The following is a 21477-nucleotide window of genomic DNA, read 5'->3' on the forward strand; positions in this document are numbered from 1 at the left end:
CTGTGTGACACCACGTCTCTGAAATCCCAACAATATCTGCCTTTGATGTTTTGAGCAATACCTCAAATTCATCAAATTTATTTACTAAACTCCTAGCATTGGTGTACACGCAAGTATACATGCACCTGCTCTTCCTCTTAGCCACCCTAACCCAACCCATGTGTTTACTTGTACCCCCATGATTTTTTTTTTTTTTTTTTGATTTGGTAGTTGTTGGCGCATCGGCTTCTGTGGCCATATTGCACCTCCCAAGGTTTTTTGCAGTACTTTGATCCAAGCCCGAGGTGGGAATCGAACCCGCGACCTTTGGGTTGCTGGGCAGGTACTTTACCCACTTGGCTAGCCCGGTCGGCCACCCCCATGATTACCAGCAGTCTCTGAAATATCCTGCATCTTATTTTCCAGGCTGCTGCTCATTCCAATAGAAGCAGTGCAAGAATCACTTTCTCCTCTGCCAGTGGCTACTGTTAAATTATTAGTCCTTGTATCCCCCCAATCTAGCAGTTTTCCGACCCACCTAACACTGCCTTGATAGCATCAGCAAACGTTCTTGCACCCTTTCTATTTAAGTGTATCCCATCCCTGTAGAAGCAGTCTATCCTGTTAACAAGTACAGACCAGGCTGAAAAAAATTCTACCCCTTGAGCCCCGCACAATCTTTCCAGGGCTGAATTGATCGACAGGGCTCTCATCATATACTCCCTCCTATCGTGTCTGGGCAGAATTGCAGACACTTTCAAATTCAACCCTAATTCACGGCTTTTTTTCATCAGTGACCTGTACTTGTTAAGTAATTCCGCCAGTCTCCTACTCTCATAGGAGACCGGCAAATTGCAAAATAGTTCTGAATTTTTATTATAAAATATTTCCAGTACTACATGTTTATAAGCGATATTGCATAATAATATAAAATTATTATTAAGTACCTGTACATAACAACAGTCTTTGAGAATGGAAAAAAAATTAGTATGGAAAACATTTATTTAACACCATATACTGTAAGATAGTAAACTAATTATAAGGAATTATAGGGGATGTGGTTTCTTTCGTTGGCAATGCTTTACTTCATATTTAAATTTATTTTACTTTATTCTATCTTTGTTTATTATTACTTTTGGTAACACCCAAAATCCTTTGTTGTTACTTCATATTCTGACTTAGGTCTATTGTTTGACCCTAAATTCCGTTTTAATACGCAGCTAGATAAACTTGCCTAATGGGCTTCGAGTCTGCGTTGGACAACAAAACAAAATTTGTTCCCCAATAAAGATCCCAAAATAATCAAGAAATACATCAGAACAATTATCTGGGCCTCAGTCACTCAAATGACTAAAAAGCCTCTCATTGAATCTGAATATTGGCTACTGAAGTGGGCCAAATGGAAATCTAATCTGCTGCCACAAGCTGGAAAAACAGCATTAACAAATGCAATGGTTGTTACCCGTCTCTTCGAGGCTTATCGATTCCCGATGGTTGGTCGTCACAGTGAAAATAGTTGCGGGATTTATCTCTGAGCCACCCATATGGGATACATGCTGCTGGAGAATCCCTATCTCTGCCTTGCGGACAACCCCTAGACTGGCTGCCCGGAATTCGAGACTTTTCTTGACAGATTGATTCCTCCCTTTTCGGATGCTCTCTGAGGTCTACAATCTTGATGCTGATCTTAACAAATTCGCATGTGATAAAAGATATAGAAAGACGGTGCTTTCCACGCAAGGACATTAGTTGGACTGAGTTTTTTTTTTTTGTTACTTTACATTATATATCTTGACATTGTTAACCTCTGGCCTGCGTGCCATGATGGGTTGGTCGCAACATTAAGTTCCCTGTAACATCTTTTTCTTAGGTTGCAATAAAGATTCTCTCTCTCTCTACTAGTTATAATTTTTTACCTTTTACCACAGCCCACAAGCTATCTGACTGCTTTGTACAATCAGAAGGTCCAAGATATTTGGGCAATAAATGTCATCTGGTACTTTTCTTTTTTTAGGAAAATGTATATATCAATAGTTTATGAGCAATTATGAGAACACCAATAATGATCAACAAAACATCTATTATTAACACACAAAATTTTACATGTTTTTACAAAACGAACAAGTACTTCATCTCATTGAAAAAATTTACAAAATTTACAATTTTCTCTCTTCCTCCTTTTCAAATGAAACACACTAAATTTAATACTAAAATTGTCCAATCATCACAAAGTCTTACAGAATGTATGTAATAAAATCTTTAAACCTAATATTAATATGTAGTTATAAATCAAAATAAATCATAAATTTAAATGTGAATTGTTGGGTTTGTTTTTTTGCCGAACAAAGTGTAGCAATATTTGGTTCGACAGAAGACAGACAGAACCTCAAATCTGGTATTGCAACTTCAACGAGGAATAAATTGCAAATCTCTCTCACACGTATATGTAGTTGAAAATGGCAGCAGGATTTTCACAGCTTTTTTGATAAGCAATTGATATTCTGTTTATAATCTAAACCAAAAGTTTATAAAATTTTCAGTCTTGAATTAGTTTTGAAGTTCAAATGCTGTTGATATATCAAAAAGATTTTCTTTTTCTGTCAGTTTTAGGTCAGCTATTGCCACAAAAGACTTGTCAAATGGATTATGAATCCAGTTCAGATTTTTTGATATTTGTGGAAAATACTCTCTAAAAGTGACCTGTAGGAAGTTGAGATGCTCTTTGATATTTTTTTTCTTAACAACTTTGTCCAAAGTCAGTTCATTTTCAATTAAAATAAAAGAGAAATTATGTACCAGGCACATAATGAGTTGCTGCCACTCTACTCTGAGATTGATAGTGTCACTGATAATTTCACAGTGGCAGAAGTTAAAAACGTCTTAAAAATAGGCAACACTTCTCCGTTGCCTATTTTTGTAAGAATTTTAGAAAATGTACTATCGAACTTATACTAATTCATAAAATTGTAGTGAACGCCATAATTCTGGAGCAATCAATGAGTTCTTCAGGTGTTTATATACAGGTGTAGCACGCACTGGAGGAAATTGCCATAAATCTCCAATGAAGTATATATATTGATACTTCCAAATGGTATTTCATGAACACCAGTTATCTGCTTTAAACGCATATCTATAATTGTTCTGCACTAATCATACTAACTTTATCGATTATAATACTACGTACATGTTGAAATGCAGTTCTATATTGTTGAAGAATTTCATTATTAAGTTGAAGATTATTTGATACACATACAGAAAGCAGAATGTACTGTTGTACCATTGATTGCCACAGCGGCGTTGCCCGTGGAGGAACAAATAACATATGTGTTGTGAAAGCGATTATACGTTTCCATCAATAATTTAAGAGAATGTCAATTATTCATAAATTTCCCTTCTATCTTGTGTTTAAGAAATACATGTGGTCGTTTGATACCAGCTCTCAAAATATTTAGATATTCTTCTTCTGATTGGCATTGATTTGATTTAAAGAATTCTTTGAAATTAACATGATTGTCCAATTCTAATGAGTCGTGCATTTTACGATATTTTTTGCAATAAGCTGATCTTCAATTGTCATCTATAGCCATCGGTTTCAATATACGAGTTTGCGACATTGGCCAAAAAGGTGCTTCCAATTGCCATTCATGTCGGTTTGCATTATTATTTTTATAATAGGTAAGAGCATGTTTATGTTGCTTTAAATTTGAATAATCTGAAGTTTTCTCTATAGAACATAATGCATCTATCATTTGGGTTACTTATTCCATCCCACCTTTTCCTTCTAATGGTGCAGTGGGTGCATTGTTCATCCATAATAATATATGTGCATGTGGACTTTCTCGATTTTGAAATTCAATGTGTTTAAAGAAATTCACATCATAATATTTCCCAAAAGGACTACAGGTTTTCGATTTTAAAATTTTGGGTATACTCTCAACAATTTTATTAAAGTATATGGCACACGTTACAGGGTCTTTATTTATTAATGTAGCTCTTTCCATGTAAGGTAGATCCATAACTTCGTTAGTTGTAATTTCTAGTTTATATCTGAATTTGTATAATATACACAGTAATACGGGCCATGTTGGTTCACACGCACTCAACGTCAAGAACACTGTAGGTTTTCCTAATTCACGAATCATGGCAAACACATCTTGTTTACATTGACTCCAATAATATGCTGAATTGGGAATTGATTTTAAAAATGCCAAGTTAGACTCTAATGACTTGTTTATAAATTCTTTCAATTTCAATATAGAGCGAGTAATGTTAGCTGTTATTTCTACTGATTTAAATGCAATTTGCAAATTTTCTGTGGTACGCATTCGCATAATTTTCATTGCCATATATAGCAAATGTCGGGGAGTTACTCCATGACTATCAGGTCTACGAATTTCACTCGATGCCATCATAAAGGGAGTAATTTTCAATCCATTTTTAAATTTTCGTGCATATCTCAAATATATAGCTGGAAAAGAAAGTTCTTCTGCATGTATATCAAATATGAAACCCACCCCTCTTTTAATGAAGTATGACATGTATTACACGTCATGAAAGTACTCACTTCTTGTAAAGGAAATTCATTTTGAAGTAATTCATACGAAGTTGTTTGAAACGGTTTCAAATCTAATTGAAACCATAAACGATCACAAACATTACAACTAAATCCAAATGGGTTTTTGTACACTAGTTTTTCAAATGTATTGTCAGCTCGTGTAGACACTATAGGGATGTAATCAGGAATCTCATTATTAGACATTTCTAATTTCATATTTTTTTCATGCACAATATTCATTTATTTGTTCTGCTGGAGTTTTAGATTCCTGATAAGTATCCGGCATAGTAGAACTCTGGTTGAATTTCATTATGATTTGGAATAATTTGAATTTTTAATTTCCTTTTCTTCCGTTCACGATATTCCTTCATTATTTCAGCTCAAGTTTTTTGGGTCCAGTTTGAGAAGTCCCAGGCATAATGAAACACACTTGTAGCGTTTCATCTGGATTCACATCTCTGTCCGATTTCTTTTTCTTTCTTTCACAATATTCCTTCATCTTTTGATGCTTGAGTTTTCTTGTGGGCAGTTTCAGAAGTTCCACGCACAGCAAAACACTGTTGCTCAATTTCATCTGGATTCACATTTCTGTCCAACTTCCCTTTCTTTCTTTCATGATATTCCTTCGAATGCTGGGCTGTAGATTTTGGCACAGTCACTCGCGTATTAATCATTATGCTGATATAACGGTATAGCATAGCGTGTCACTGCAACTTGTTGCGTGACTACATGCAACAAGTACAACACATATGCCAAAGAAAATACTTTTTTAATGTCAAGTACAAAGCGGCGTCCATAGCCGAGTGGTCAGGAGTGGGAGTGCATTAGCACACGCTCTTTGAGTAGACCGGGGTTCAAGCCCCTGACTGCTGAATACGGTCGATCTGGCAACCCGCACCGGACCAGCGTGGCAGATTATGGTCCATTTCTCTTAGCATGAATTGTTGAGGCTTCCATCCTGCAGTGGGTTGATAATGGCTGCACTTTACTTTTTTTTTTTTTTTTTTTTTACACAACGCACACGCATCGGGTTTCATGAAGATTTAATATAACGATTTCTGGGTAACGTAACACTTTTTTCCAAATAATGCTGGTAAAGAAGTTTTTAACATCAAAATTGTGTAAAGTTCTAAAGCACTCAGTACTGTTATCAATAAAGTCTTCCCAAAATTTTAATTTTTTTTTTTATAATGCTTTCCACTCTGTCTTGAACAGTGAAAACTGTTGTATTTGTGCCTTGTAATGATAAATTTAGTTCATTTATCTTTGAAAAAATATCTGACAAATAAGCTAAATTTTGAAGCCATATTTGGTCTGTTGTACTCCCACTGAGATGAAAAGGATGATTCACACAAAAAAATAATTAATTATTTTCTTAATTCAAACAAACGTGTAATTACTTTGCCACGTGACAGCCATATAATATCCGTGTGTGTTAAAAGGGTTACATACTCACTGCCCATTTCTTTACATAATGAAGTGAATAGTCTGGAATTTGTTCATCTTGATTTTATAAAGTTAACTATTTTGACAACATCAAGTACACTTTTAAGTTGTGTCATTCGTCTCAATGCTAGAGCTTGTCTATGAATGATGCAATGTGTTCACGAGATACCAGCACATATTTTTGATGCAAGTAATAAGGCCCACAAATTTTTCTGTCATTGATTTTGCTCCATCTGTACAAATTCCACAACACAAAGACCAATCAATCTGTTTTTCTTCAAAATATGAGTTAATTAAATTAAAAATGTCCTCACCTGTTGTACGCTCTGTTAAAGGACGACAAAACAACATATTTTCCCCCATGTTACCTTCATTGAAGCAACATGCAAATACAATTAAAATGATTAGATTGGAAATATCCGTGGTCTCATCTAATTGTAAAGCATAAAATATACTTTTTTTTTTTTTTTTTTACCCTTTCTATAATAATGAATTCAATGTCTTCAAACATATTATGTATTCGGTGAGACAGTGTTATTGGAACAGGGTATCACATCCAATTTCTTTGCCAAATTATCACTATACATACACCTGACAATAGCTTTTGCACATGGGAAAATCAAATTTTCTGCAATTGTATGAGCTTGCCCAGATTTTGTTATTTCATAGCTTACTAAGTACAATGCCTCAAGTGCTATTTCACTGTTCATTTCCAAGTGATATTTACGAATCAATATTAGACATTTTAAATTTTTGCAATTCCTGCTTTTAAAAATCAATTGGCTTTTCAGCATAATTTTCGTGTTTTGTTTCTAAATGACAAGACAAGAAGGAAGGTTTCAAACTATTACTGGTGAGCACTTCTCTGCAAATGACACATTGCAGGTGTGGATAGTCCTCATCTCCAAGAAATGAAAAACCAAATTTAATTTTCACTATATTTCCTCTTTTTTACTATTCCTTTTCATACGGGTTTTTTGAAGGTCATCTTAGGGCAAATTTGAGGGATGATTTTGATTTTCATGCTCCTCATTAATTTGTATTTCAGCATCATTGCTCTTCATGCTTCCAGTCTTCAACCAACAGTCCATAATGATTTTTAAAGTTTAAAAATACTATGACTATGAATAAACAATATAATACTGCACAGCATTCAAATCCAACATGATATGACTTGGTATAGCGACTAGCAACATTTACTGGAGTTTGCCTGACACTTGACTGAACAGTGCGATACGTATTGGCACGTTCACACCCAATCCCCTCACTGGCCATCTAATAGAAACCTTTGAAATTAAGGATTCTATATCCACGTGAAATCAAAGCCTAGCGTCGACAACCAGCAAGCTTAAATTAAAAAACAGGGGGATTAACACAATCGGCACTAACCAATTCCAATATGTTTTTACAGACACGATTGTCTACTTGTGACTTGGCGAGGGAGAGGATAGTGAGGTGAATCACTTTTTTTTTTATTCGTTTAGCTTAGTAATAGAAATCATACAGCGTATGATTTCAATTATTAAGCTGAATACAATATGTAGTTTTCAAAATAATTAAGTTTCATTTAATGTTAACTTCAGATAGAAAACCTAGATTAATTTGGAGGTAGGAAATTGATGGTGTTAGCAATTACTGTCTTTTTTTTTTTGTTTTGTTTTATGAAACCCCCAAACATGAGAGGCATTAGAACCTATAGTACTTAGTACCGTGCTTTGGTTAGAGGTTAAGAAGACGAAAGAAGATATTTGTTGACATTAGACTTAAACTTCTGTAGACGACTGTAATTTTCAGGAAATACGTATGAAGGAAGGTTGTTCCAGAAAACGGCAGTTGAATGAATAAACGAGGAAGATGAAAAGTTGGTTCTGTGAATTTGAAGTAGTTGGACAGTAAATGGATGTTGGCTGGTGGCAGCCATGTTCAGACTGTTTTGAAAGAGAGAGAGAGAGAGAGAAAGAGAGAGAGAGAAAGAGAGAGAGAGAGAGAGGGAATTACAGAAATCAATTCAGAAGAACAGTGCCCATGGAAGTATCTGTAGAAAAGGCATGCAGCAGAAACAGTACGTCTATGAGACAGCGAGTGGAGAGACTCTGTTAGAGATGAATCATTAATTAACCTAACTGCCCTCTTCTGAATGGAATCTAGAAGCCTGAGAGAGGTTTTGGGGGCACCATCCCAGATGTGGGAACAATATTCCATGGCAGGGCAGATTTGCGATTTATACAGAGTGAGCAGCTGTTTGAAAGAAAAGTAATGCCGAGAGCAAAAGAGAAAACCAAGTTTTTTAGATGCAGAGGAAGCAATATTTGTAATGTGCTTGTGTCAAGAAAGATTAGAAGTCAGTAATCCCCAAAAGAGATATATCATTTTGCCTAAAAATCGGAGTGTCACCAAAGATAAGCATAGGAGTAGAAGAATCCTTTTTGTGAGATATAAGCCAAGGCCGAGTTTTAGAAGGATTGAAATCAACCAAGTTGTGTTTGCCCCACTGGAGAATTACCTCGAGATCGGCATTTAAGAAACTGGTAGTGGATATTCGAGAAGTTGATTGAGCAGGGCAAGGTTTCTCAAAATGGAAAATGGAATGCAATGTGCTATCATCGGTAAAACTATGAATAGGATTTCCATTCAATGGAAGATCATTAATATACAAGAGGAAAAGAGTAGGGGAAAGAAATGAACCTTGGGGTTCACCAGAATTAGTGGAGAAGTTAGAAGACAGAGAGCCATCTACCATCACCCTCAGTGAGCGATCAGAGAGAAAACCGGATAACCAATTACAAAAAACAGTTGACAAAGCATAAGATGGAAGCTTGTTTAGAAGACCTTTATGCCAAACATGATCGAAAGCCTTTGAGATATCAAGGACAACTGCTTGTGTTTCACCAAACTTTTTCATTGAATTTGTCCATAAGTGGGTAACATGAGCCAGAATATCACCAGTGAATCGACACTGACGGATTCAAAACTGGCAATTGTTGATCAGACAGAAGGTTTCTAGGTAATTTAAGAATTAGCAGTTAATTGATTTCTTCATTACTTTAGAAAGAATAGAAGTAATTGCAATGGGACGATAACTGGATGGGAGGGATTTGTCTCCCTTTTTAGGAACTGGCTGGATAGGAGCAAATTTCCAAGCAGAAGGAAAAATACTTTTGGAATAAGAAAGTGAAAATGCGGCAAAGAACAGGAGTAAGTTCATGAGCACAGGTTTTGAGAACAAGTTGAGAAATACCATCAGGACCTAGAGCTTTCTTAGCATCAGTATTCGTCAAAATCCTTCTGACATCCTTTTGATGGAAGACCACAGGAGGCATTGAATGGAGCATGTTGGGAATGATTATTATTATAATTAGCCATATGGTGCAAGGAAGCCTGAGGCTTTTGCTGCACCAGCCAAAAAAAAAAAAAAAAAAAAAAAAAAAATTTCTGAGTTGCCCCAGAGAGAGAGAGAGAGAGAGAGAGTCAGATATAGAAGGGAATCACCAAGACAAGATAATGAGAGAGAAGAAGATGATATCCAGCTCAGGACCCTGGGTGTGCCAAGTCCATACTCATCAGAATGGTGGGAGGTGTTTTACCAAGATCATTAATACATGAGTTGGACGAAAAATGGGATGCTAGCAAGTCAGCTTTATCCTTGGCTGAAGTGACAACAGAACCATCTGGTTTTGAAAAAGATGGGCAAAAGTTGTGGCCAATAGCATCGGCAAGACTAGAATGCTCAGCTACCATTAGGGCAGAAGAAAGTTTCTACTCTTAGCCTGTTCAAAATCTAGTTTCAACTGATTAATAACTGCTTTACAATTGTTGCGAGCTTTGGTGTAGGCAGAAAATGAAACCGAAGAATTGGAAACAAGCCAATTACAATATACAACGTTCTTCTCTTGAACAGCCTTCTCCAGAATAGCACATTTACTGGAAAACCAAGGTTTAGATAAAGGACAAGATTTTAAAGTGGAGTTTGGAATAAAGGATTACATTATACAAGAATAATTTCACTGACACGATCTCAGCAAACGTCAACATCAGAAGTTTTGAAACAGTAATCTAACCAAGGAAAAGAAGAAAAGAAATCTCACGGGTCATCCCATTTTGCATTCGTGTAATGAAAAACAATACGAGGTTGGGAATAGCCATGAGATAAAGGCACCATTGGAGAAGAGACAATCACCAAGTTGTGATCTGAGGTGCCTAAAGGACCACTCACTTCGACCGTGTACTTAGAAGGGTTGTTTTATAGAAAAAGATCAAGCGTGTTGGCTGTATGGTTAGGATTGTCCGGTATTCTTGTAAGTAAATGAACAATCTGTGCAAGGTCATTAGTAATTGCAAAAGCCTCAGCATCTCGACCAGCTGGGTCGGTGTGACTAGAAAACGGAAGCCAGCTGGAGTTGTGAACGTTAAAATCACCAAGGAAAATTACCTCACTGTTAGGAAAGTTGGACTGGAGAAAGTCAAGTTGCAAAGAGAGGAAGTTAAAGAGCTCCAATTGATTAGTGGAGTTGGGAGAACGGTAGAGACAACAGATGAATTTGACACAATGAGGCTGAGATTTTAAGCCAGAGAAGATCGAAAAGATGAGATTCCAAAGTACCAAGTCTCTGACAAGGAATATCGGAATGGACACATGCACAAGTACCACCTTTGAGGTGAACACTTTTCATCTCACAATATATTTGCAAAACACTTATATTTACGGAACACAAATTTAGCGGGATCCAAAGAACTGTTTGCTAATATTTTATTACATACGATGGACTGTGCATCAGGAGCATCTTTATTTCCAACACATGTAAAGCCGAAATGCAAATACCTGTCATCATACTTTCGTTTTGACTTTTATTAGTTGGTTACTATTTTTTCACTTTGGATTTTTTGGGAACAAAAGGCTGCGATCGTTCATCCTCATTTTGAAGTGTGACAATATTGTGTTCATTTTCATCGACCACGGTTGCAATACTAGAAATACTTGCTTCTCGTTTTAAAGTTCCTTTTTTCAACCACAAATTCATGGTCATTTATTTTAATAATAATATTTTGAAATACTGATAATTATCAAAAAAAAATTTATGCAAGGAAGTGAGTTTAGCTATGATATCGGTTTGCTTCCCCCTCTCCTTCGACCAGTGTACTCCAGGCTAAATCACATAGGAATGGCATATTAGATCACCAAATTGCTACTTTTTCGTAGATGTCATTACCTTTGCGCGTACTTCTCTATGCAAAAGCCTGCCAAAATAAAGTGTTCCACAGTCTAATTATTAGTCGATGCCAGTATATTAATAACCGAAAAAAAATAATGTTAAAAATCACGATGATACAAAAGTGGTGAACGCTACAAATATGCAAAATTTATTTATTTATTTATTCTATTTTTTAATTATTAATTATGATTTTTCATGGAACACTTGTCCACATCTCATGAAACACTCGTGCTCTGTGGAACAGTTTGAGAAACGCAGCAATAAGGAATTCATGGGCATACCCAATCCCTGTACATTACAGTAGACAAAATTTTGAATATCATAATTTAAGTAACAAATTGGAAGATTGTGAAGGGCAAATTTTAAATATATCAGAATGAATCCAGAAACCTTTTTTTCAAATTTGATTAATAAAACACTGACTAACCAACTACTTCTATTTATTTATTAGCACTTTACAGATAAATATAAAAACAGACAAATAAGAAAAAAAGAACTGTTGTTACTTTGAGACAATAAAAAATAAATAAAACAGATGGTATTATGTAATATTTTTTCTTGCCAGCATTTCTCCATGGTATTTTTGTTTGAATGCCATTTAACACTTTTGTTCCAAATTTATATAAAATTTACATAAATTCATAAATGTCTGAAATTAAAATTTCAGTATCCATGATTAAAACTTCTGTATTCCAAGTTTTCTTTACATCACCATGAATTTTTGCTTTCTACAACAACAATAGCAAATTCCAATAATTGCCCTTCTAAAAGCCAGAGGAGAGAGCAATGCATACCCAATTGAGTGACATCTGTATTTCTCCTGGGGATCAGCAAGATTAATTTCTTAAAGTAAGCTGGGGGATTAACACAAGAAGTGATGCCTCTATCCACACACTGTTAATGTATGCACTCCCATTAACTTACATGGACACCTGTTGTGCATGCTCGCCATGTAAGGGCACATAACCCAAACCACAACTAAATATAAATTTCAAACCAAACTGCATAAAAACTATTTTGCAGTTTACAAAAATATACCTATGTAAATCTAAGCAGACACCATTACAAAATTTTTAGTGTGAATCCCCTAAAACACTTTTGTGAACCACTGGTTGGGAACTGCTGCCCTAGTCTATAAACTACGCCTGGGTTTCTGTTCTCTAGGTGCAATACTTTGCATATGGTAACATAACTTTGGTGCCAATTTTTAGACCATACTGGCACTTGGTTCAAATTATTTTGAAGTAGCATAGCCTGGTTCTGAGCATTAACCACCCTCCTAGGCTTTAAGTCATCAATCAACACACTTCAATCTGCTTTGAAGAATGCTTCTCTGTACTTCCTAATCAGAATTATTTAGGGAGATAGCACTGATCCCCAAGGAACCCAATAAACAGAGCTGGTTATTCTTTGGACAGGTTTTAATGGCCATGATGCACCAAGCTTTGGACAGGTATGCTATCAAAAAACTTAGATGTCAGATTCATTTTCCAGGATACTGACAAGTTTCAGTGACAACAGCTCTCTGTTCAAAGCAACATCTATCAATGTGACTATATACTTAAGGTAGCCTTCGCACAGATACGATGGTATATGTCATTCATTACGAAAATGACAAACACTTTACATTCATTAGAAAATGGCGTGCATACCATACTTCTTGGATAAATTATGATTGTGATGTAACTAGTAGCTACATTACCTCTATACAAGGTATTTTGTATATTTATTAATGATTTGCCAAACTCAATTACAAAATTTTAATAAAAATAAATGAGAGAAATCAATAAAAATTATAAAGAAAGTTTTTACTGTATTTTGAAGAATTTTCATCGTCATATCCACTAAAATAAAACAGAAGCTAGTGGGGTGCCTTCCAGATGCCACATAAACATCTATATTTTTCTCAGCTGTTCATATTTAACCAGTGAAATTAAAGCTCTACTGCAAGATTAGACAGCTCTTACTGGCATCTCACAGGCACCACATGAGAATGGAAGTTGCCTATAAGAAAGACATCCTTTTGCTCACCTGGCATCTGTTAAATGCCAAACAAAAAATTATTTTCTTGAAATTCATAAATAATTTACAGATTCAACAATTATTCAAATTTTTTTCATATCAAGTGATCAAGGCTTTCGGTAGAGGAACTTTCATTGGAACATAAGGCATTCCTGACCACAGTTTCTTCTTTAGCAGGAGTATGAACAGTTTTGTATTTACCAGAATGAAATCAAAAACATTACATTCAGAGAACGATTGATTATTTGAAGAACTTGTTTAGTAATATTTCTGATTCAGAGAGCACACCAGACAGCAAAGAAAATGAAGAGGAAGAAGATACAGCTGAAAAACAACACAAATGGAAGAAACAGAGTACAAGAAATTTCCAGCAATAAAGAATCTGATGAAGAAAAAGTTCCACCAAGATTTTATATTGTAAAAGAATAAGTAAGTGGATATTAGAGTTGCCTAGAAGCATCAGAACTTTCTCTCATAACACAGTCGTCCACTTGCTCTTTAACTTGTTTTTTAACTATAAAAACCTAAATTGTAGGAAACAGAGAAGAAAATAAGGCTGTAGAACTGTCCAGTGCTTTTAGTAAATTCAGGTGGCACCTGCAAACTGACAATCACATTTTCTGAGAATGGGTTATTTGAAGAAAATTCTGGAATATCAGGATCAGAAATGAATGAGTCAAATAAAATTAGGTATTGGTACTGTTGAAATGTTATTGAAAATAAAAGTGCTTAAAAATTTTTCCTATAAATTTTGCACAAGCAATAATTAATTTTAATTGAGTGTATAGGAAAGCATTTCTAATAAATAGAATTATTTGAAGATTATTTAATGAATTTAATCTTTCCAAAACATTGTTCAAGCTAAATGTCAAATAAGAACTACAGATACAGCCTCTTGAAATGAAATATCATATGGTAGTTACCAACCCATTATATCTGATATTTTAAATATGTAAAGATTATGCAGCTAATTTGTCCCGAAATTTTTAATGGAAAATTGGAGAAAAATGAGATTTGAGCTTTCAAAAAAAATGGTTGGAATTCTTGATCATGATCCAGGATTTTGAAAAACAAATGTTACTGGAGATCAAATGTAATGTTATCTTTATGGCCTATCAACAAAATGTCAATTATCTGAATAGAAGTCACTCCAAATCACTGAGGAATAAAAAATTTGGGCTAAATTTATTTTATGGTGCCCTTTTGGCACAGCTGACAAACAATCGAGCGAAGGAAGCGATTGCTCCTCCCCACCTCGTGTGACATGGCAAGTTATGGGGAAGGCTACATGACAAACAGGTCATGTGAAGGACTTGAACTGAGAAAAATAACTGTAATTAGAAGGGAGAAAACAGTTACAGGGAAAGGTCACATTTTTAGACTTCCATTTTTGTCTAGTGAAAAAGTGTGGGTTTTTAATAGACTTTCGCTTCTGTCTTGTCATAAAAGGTTTAGTTAGTTTATGCCACTAATTTGGGATGGGTTCAAGCAAAAGTAGTGTGGGTTTTTTGATGTGAAAACATCTATAGTGGCACCTAACGATGGAATGTAATGAAAATGCGAGACAAAAAAAGTAATTGTTGACAAATATTTGCATTGTAGTCAAATGATGTCACAATCATATTTCCTGTAGTAGTAACTGCAGGAAGTATGATTGTGATGCCATACTATTCAACAAATGGTTACAATCATGCCTCCTAATTAGGATATTGGCTTGGATTTCACTAAACTATTCCAAGCCAAGAATATTTTCACATAAAACATCTTTTGTGCATACAGGGTACACTGGAATTTTTTAACAGACTTTCAATTTAATGACAAAAGGTTAGGTTATGTTAGTTTAAGCCACTAATTCGGGACAGATTCAAGCAAAAGGAGTGTGGGTTTTTTAATACAAGCCGGAAGGCGAGGACAGTGGTTTGGAGCATCCCAGTGGTTAGGCGAATGTTTTTTGATGTGGTTTCTTGATGATTTGAATTGTTTAGCAGCAGTAATTGTATGACTTGTTAGTTTGCAATATTAGCAGAAGCCTACAGGGAAAAAAATTATTTTTTTATTAACTTATTGCTTTTTTATTTTGTTCCTTCACTTTTTTTTTTGTAATTGCAATCATTTTTCTCAGTTGTCTGTCGTGTGACAGAAAGGGGGAGAAAAGGATGGTCAAAAGAGGCGAAAATAGCGATAGGATGTAGTTGGAGCGTTCCTACCACCCTCTTTTTTTTTTTTTTAATTATTATTTATTATTTTTTTTGGCTGATGCTGCACAAGCTCATACACTTGCTTTCTTGCATCACATGCCACTACTACTACTACTACTACTACTATTGTAATACGAGGGTGATACGAACGCTCCGCCTATCCTGCATCCTATCGCTATTTTTGCTTTCTTTTGACCATCTTTTTCTTCCCTTCCACACTCCAAGAATATTACCATTCCCTATACCATTTGCTTGTCCACACTTTTTGATCAAATTTCTCTGCTGTATATTTGAATTTTTACATTTTTTTAACCATGTTAATTTAATTACTTTTTACCCCTTCCGCACAGTACAAACATTTGTATTATATTTCACATTACACTTTTGTAAATTTGTATTTAATTTAAAAATTACATTATTAACTTAATTTTTATACTGCGTAGGAACTACCTTGTCTGTTGGTATTACGATAAAAGCTGCATATTTGCTCCCACCGTTTTTCTAATACTATAGCCAAGTTTGGCAATGCAGTGGCTGATACATGGTCAGGAGCAGTCCCCTGATGAAATTCCTGGCTATGTATCATCTTTTCATTTACTGTATTCAGATTTTGCATATTTGCCATCCCTTGATTTGACCTCTTGCTAAAATTGCCCTCCCATATCTGAATACAGTGTTATTTGTTATTTTTTATTTATTTATATAAAATTATTTTTGTATATTGTTTGCTTCCTCAGTCCCAGTTCATTTTTGTACTAGGTTTTTCAAATTCTTTCACTTTTTCACCACTACTTCATTTCCAGTTTCTACTATCCCTTAAACTTCTCTTAGTTCAGGCACTTTGTGTATTTTTCATTTCCATTTTCACAGACACTTTATTTATACGTTACAAACCACACATTATTTATATCCTCTTTTGCTTCCTTTACTGCTGCACTGGGCATTTTGGAACATTACACATATGATAACTTCTGTTATTTTCCTTTTTCTGCTTATTTTGCTTCTTAACAGTTTAATATTACTACTATATATATATATATATATAGTAGTAATATTAATATTAATTTGGACAACAGGTGCCATTTATTAGGAAAAAAAAAATTAGTTACAAAATTTGTCACTGTATGGTGCATAACTATCTTAGTTACGATTATGCAAATAACATAAGTTATTGCCACAGCACCACTACTCAGGTCTACTGTAGTGTATAAAAGCAAAGCAGTCTCTTCAAAATCATACAATAGACGTTTGCCTGCACTACAGCAGCAATGCCAACAATGTTGCAGGAAAAGGTGCTATTAGTGAAGCTGTACTATCAGAACAGCAACAGTGCAGCTGAGGCTATGCTTCTGGCATCAGAAGCACATAAGGCGTGGACCTATAACTGTTTGTGCTGTCTGCAAAATGATTGCGAAATTTGAAGCGACAAGACATCTTGGTGTTCAACCAGGTAAAGGTCGAAAACGAGTGGACTCCTCCTGTGTTGAAGATGTGGCTATGGCTGTCATGGATTTATCAAGTCATTCTCCATGTGGTAGTGCAAGTGCGCCAGCTGTTTCTCGTGAAGTGGACATGCCGTATTCCATTGTGAGGCTAGTAATGTGTCAGGTGTTGCGGTACTATCCTTACAAAATGCACATGCTACAGCAGCTAAAGCATGGTGCTGCAGATATTTGTTTCACATATGCACTTCAGTTTCTGGCATGAATGACAGTGGATATCACTTGGCCACTGAACATTTTTTGGAGTGATGAAGCCCACTTCTGCTTAAATGGACAAGTCAATATGTACAACTGTTGCATTCTCCAAATTTTTTTGAACAGGTAACACCAAATGGACCCCATACCTGTTCCGTCACTGGATAGATATTATGAAATATTGGTAAATTTCGCAATACCAGAGTGGTAACAACATGGGTGCCTTCAGGATACCATATTCATACAAGATGGTGTGCCACCCCACATCCACCATTGTGTCCAAAGATTGCTAAGGCAACACTTTACATACAAACGGGTCATCAGCCATTGTTTCCAGACACCTTGGCCACCCCGATCACCAGACCTCACCCCATGTGACTTCTAGTTGTGGTTTTTTTTAAGAACCAGGTGTATCGGGAAGGATGTCAAACTCTGGCAGACCTGAAAGACAGCATTAGACGTCATGTGCTGGCTATTCCAGTTGACATGTTACTTTCTGCTGTAGACAATGCTGTTACTCGAATGGAAACTGTTGTTGACCAAAACGGAGGGTACACTGAACAATTGTAGCGCTGTTCAAGTGATTTGTATTGCCACAGCACCAAAAAGTGACAAATTTTGTAAGTGACAAAAAAAAGTGACAAAAAGTGACTAATTTTTTTTCCCCCAGTAAATGGCAAGCGCATTCTTATTGTATCTGTTGACGAAATTTCTCTTCAATACGAGCCTTAGAACTGGTTCCACAGCCCTCTAAATAGGAATACTTTTTTTTTCCCTCTCTACTTGATACTATCATTAATATGCTCTGATATTAATAAGAGTAACACCTGATAATTCAGGTGGTAGAATCTGTTCAACTTCAAAAAATAAAAAGTCCACTAACAACATGTTACAAAAGAATGCAGTGATGCAAAACAACTTGTATCAACTGCAAAGGGCAGCTTAATTACGGAAGTCAGCATAAAAAAGATGAAGTAAAACATCCTTCATTAGTTTCTACACTACTTGCATTCTAATCAGTATCCCAACCCATGGTTGAGACATGGCTAGCAACTATTAAATTCATCAATAAACAATCTTACATAATCAACTGCTGAATTTCTCTTCACCACAAGACAAATATACCATAACAAATTAATGAGTAATAAATAGGCAGGGGAAAAATTCTGTTCTGCGTACAGATCATACAAAATGTAATGATGAATAAAAATCAATATATATGATATATATGAAATTTTAAGAGGCAATAAAAACCAATAAATCGGTTAAGACAAAAACAAAACAAAAAAAAAAAAAATATATATATATATTTAAAGTATTTGTAATAAAATATAAAGAATATTAGTTTATAATATGAAATGAATATCAGTATACAAATTACCAACCCCATTCACTGATTAAACATTACATAATTGCAAGAGATTAAAATTTTATATAACTGCAACCAACAGCTATATATAGAGCCTACTGATATATAATAGCAGTAATTGCTATTTTTTCCCTTACCTTTTCTTTATATGTGTATTTTATCTGCTTTTCATGTATTCATTATTATATTTCATTTTCATACTTTACCTTTTTTTAGTACATTATGATAAATTTTGCTGGCCACTTCCTAAAACATAGCTTTAGACACTGGCTGATGGCATTTAGTTATAAATAGTATAAATGCAAAAACTTGTTTTTGTAAATAGGTCACACAGTTCAGCAGAAAACATTCAAAACATTTAAAAAAAAAAAAAAGCAAAACTGAAATTCAATAATATATTATATTTCGATTGTTACTGAAATACTTTATTTTTTTTCTAAACCTCCAAAAAGGAAACCTGATTTATAATTTCAAGCTTTAGCATTAGTGGAGGCATTTGATGCAAGAAAGCAAGCTTATGCAGCATCAGCCAAAAAAAAAAAAAAAAAAACACACACCACTTCACCCCTCTGTTCGTTCGAAATACCTGTCCAGCTGAGCCTTAAACTTATTTAGGCTATCAACTTCCACGACAAGGGACTTGTAAACTTCCATCCTATTTGTATCAAATTAATCATAAAACAAAACAAAAAAAAAAAACGCTGCTTATGAAATCAGGACTTCAAACGTAATAATTTACGCAAGATTAATAATCCTCGAGAATTATTTTGTCAAACTTTCTGGAAATATTTTCATTTTCCGGGGATGTGTCCTACTTAATTACTAATTATGCAAAGGATATGTGTTCTGAATTACTAATTATGAGACCATAACCCAACAAAATCCTTAAAAAAAAAAAAAAAAAAGGTGGTAATTGGGGGAACGAAAGAAAGAAGGTTCCCTTGGAAACTTACAAATTACCATTGGGAGGGCATATGGGGAGCTTATATTTATACCTGGGTCCATCAATTTATAGCTGAACCGTGCCGTGATGACGATTTTTACGACTTAATGAAATTTAATTTCTATGTTTTTCAACTTGCGCTTATTTCTTATTCTCATGCCTTCAGTAATTATTATTATATAAGTGTAACTTTCCATTAAGTACTTCCTACTTCGAAGGACACTACTGACCTAGATTGATAATACGGTCGAAATCAAACAACACAAACTGCTAACCCGCTATACTTGAAAACAAGGAAACTGAACGTTTTTCTTTCACATTTAAACTCCAGTTTATATGGTAAACATTCACATTTCGGTCACTAAATGCAAACGGTAATGAATAATACAATTCGAATAAATAATTACGCTTCGAACTGCGGTTTATTTTTCTCACCTGTTTACCCAGCCCGTACGACCAAGTGTAGTGCAACATAGGTATATCATCTAGCAATCTAAGAATAATTCTACAATAAGAGAGATCAGTGCTGATTGCCCTCAGTTTCGCCGAAACCCTACCTCTAGAAACGGAACTAATATAAAGAGAGGCATATTCTACGGTTCGTAAAATCTTATCTCGACCTGTGTGCGTGTTCAAAAGTTTAGCCACTGATTCCATACTTTCAACATTCAGTTAATACTTCGACTAAATTCTCACACGAAACCCATCTACATTCCGTACAAGCACATTAAACGGCGCTAAAGATCTTCTTTGATTCGTCAGCAAAATCACGCCACACAGCGTATATCGAAACAGTACAAACTTTGAGACAGTATAAACAAAATTTTATGCTCCATATTTCTCAGCACAGCGATGTAGCAGACGATGTAACTACAAAACACATTCTTCAGTGCTGCCAAAATAAACTAATTTCACTCCCCACATCGAAAACTTTTATCACCATTAAGTTCAATAACGCAACTTACAATCCATAAAAATAGCTGAACTAAATGAGCTACGCATATTGATATGTAAAGTAATGTTTTAAACTTTAGCATTAATAACGTTAACCTTTAAAATCGCTATTTTATATTTTTTAATATTCTTTTTATTTACCTTTGAATAGAGTACAACCACAGGCTGTTATTGTTATTGGGTTTTAGGAGCATTAGCGACTAAGGCCATATTACTCCGTATATACTGTCTATAAATAGCGTGTATTCTCTGATCGATTTTTTGTTTGCTGGACGAAAAACCCGAGTTTCCGGGAGAAAAAACCATGCTACTTCGACTGAGACCGACTAACTCAGCCACCCTGTGAAAAAGGCCCATAAAAATTCCTCTCGTCATCGATAGAATCCGAACCTAAGTATTTTCAGCAGGTGTGGGGAGGCTACAACAGCAGGAAAAGAGTGTTAATACAAATAAATAAATAATTAATAAAATAAATAAATAAATAACATATAAATAAATAAAAATCAATTAAAACAATAAAATCTGATATACACTGACCTGCAATTTATTCTAGAATAGAGAGCTTGCACATCTTCTGTCAGAGATAAAGGAAACAGCTGGTTGCGTGATGCACTAGACCTAAACTGCCCTCTAAAAAAGTATACATTCATTGGTTCCGCACTGATGTCATTGCCACCCAATTCAACAGTGTGCCAAAGCGGCACCTTTGGCCTGTATGACACAATTCATCCTCTTCCTCGGTAGGCTTTTCACCCGTGAATGCTCGTAGACTACTGAGGTATAATCCTCCAGAAGAGTCTGTGCAGGTAACACAGTAGCATTGTCACCATCCTCCCCACACCAGGTGGAAAAGGCCCGGTTCGAATTACATTTGTGACGCAACGAACTTTTATGCTTTTTTTTTTTTTTTTATTATTCCCTGGCTGAGTTAGTCAGTCTCAGGCACAGATCACAAGTTTTCCCCGGGAAACTCTAGGGTAAAACTTGTTAACTTCGTCCAGCAAAACAGGCGAATCGATCAGGTTTGGTTTGGTTTGGATTTTATTGGTGCACGCGAATCGACCAAGTTTGGTTTGGTTTGGATTTTATTGGAGCACGCGAATC

General features: G+C 35.2%; 1 protein-coding gene across 1 annotated transcript in view; it reads right to left on the minus strand.

The window, feature by feature from the left end:
• Positions 1–20076, minus strand: part of LOC150075147 (peroxisomal membrane protein 11C-like) — an 81910-nt gene extending 61834 nt beyond the window's left edge. Inside the window, exon 1 of the mRNA XM_090388819.1 lies at positions 19855–20076. Coding sequence (XP_090244945.1) covers positions 19855–20076 — 222 coding nt within the window. The remainder of the gene's footprint in view (positions 1–19854) is intronic.
• Between the last annotated feature and the right edge of the window lie 1401 nt (positions 20077–21477).

This window comes from Mastigoproctus giganteus, chromosome 14 (genome assembly GCF_048544385.1).
Source record: "Mastigoproctus giganteus isolate SK-2022 chromosome 14, ASM4854438v1, whole genome shotgun sequence".
NCBI classification, from domain to species: Eukaryota; Metazoa; Arthropoda; class Arachnida; order Uropygi; family Thelyphonidae; genus Mastigoproctus; species Mastigoproctus giganteus.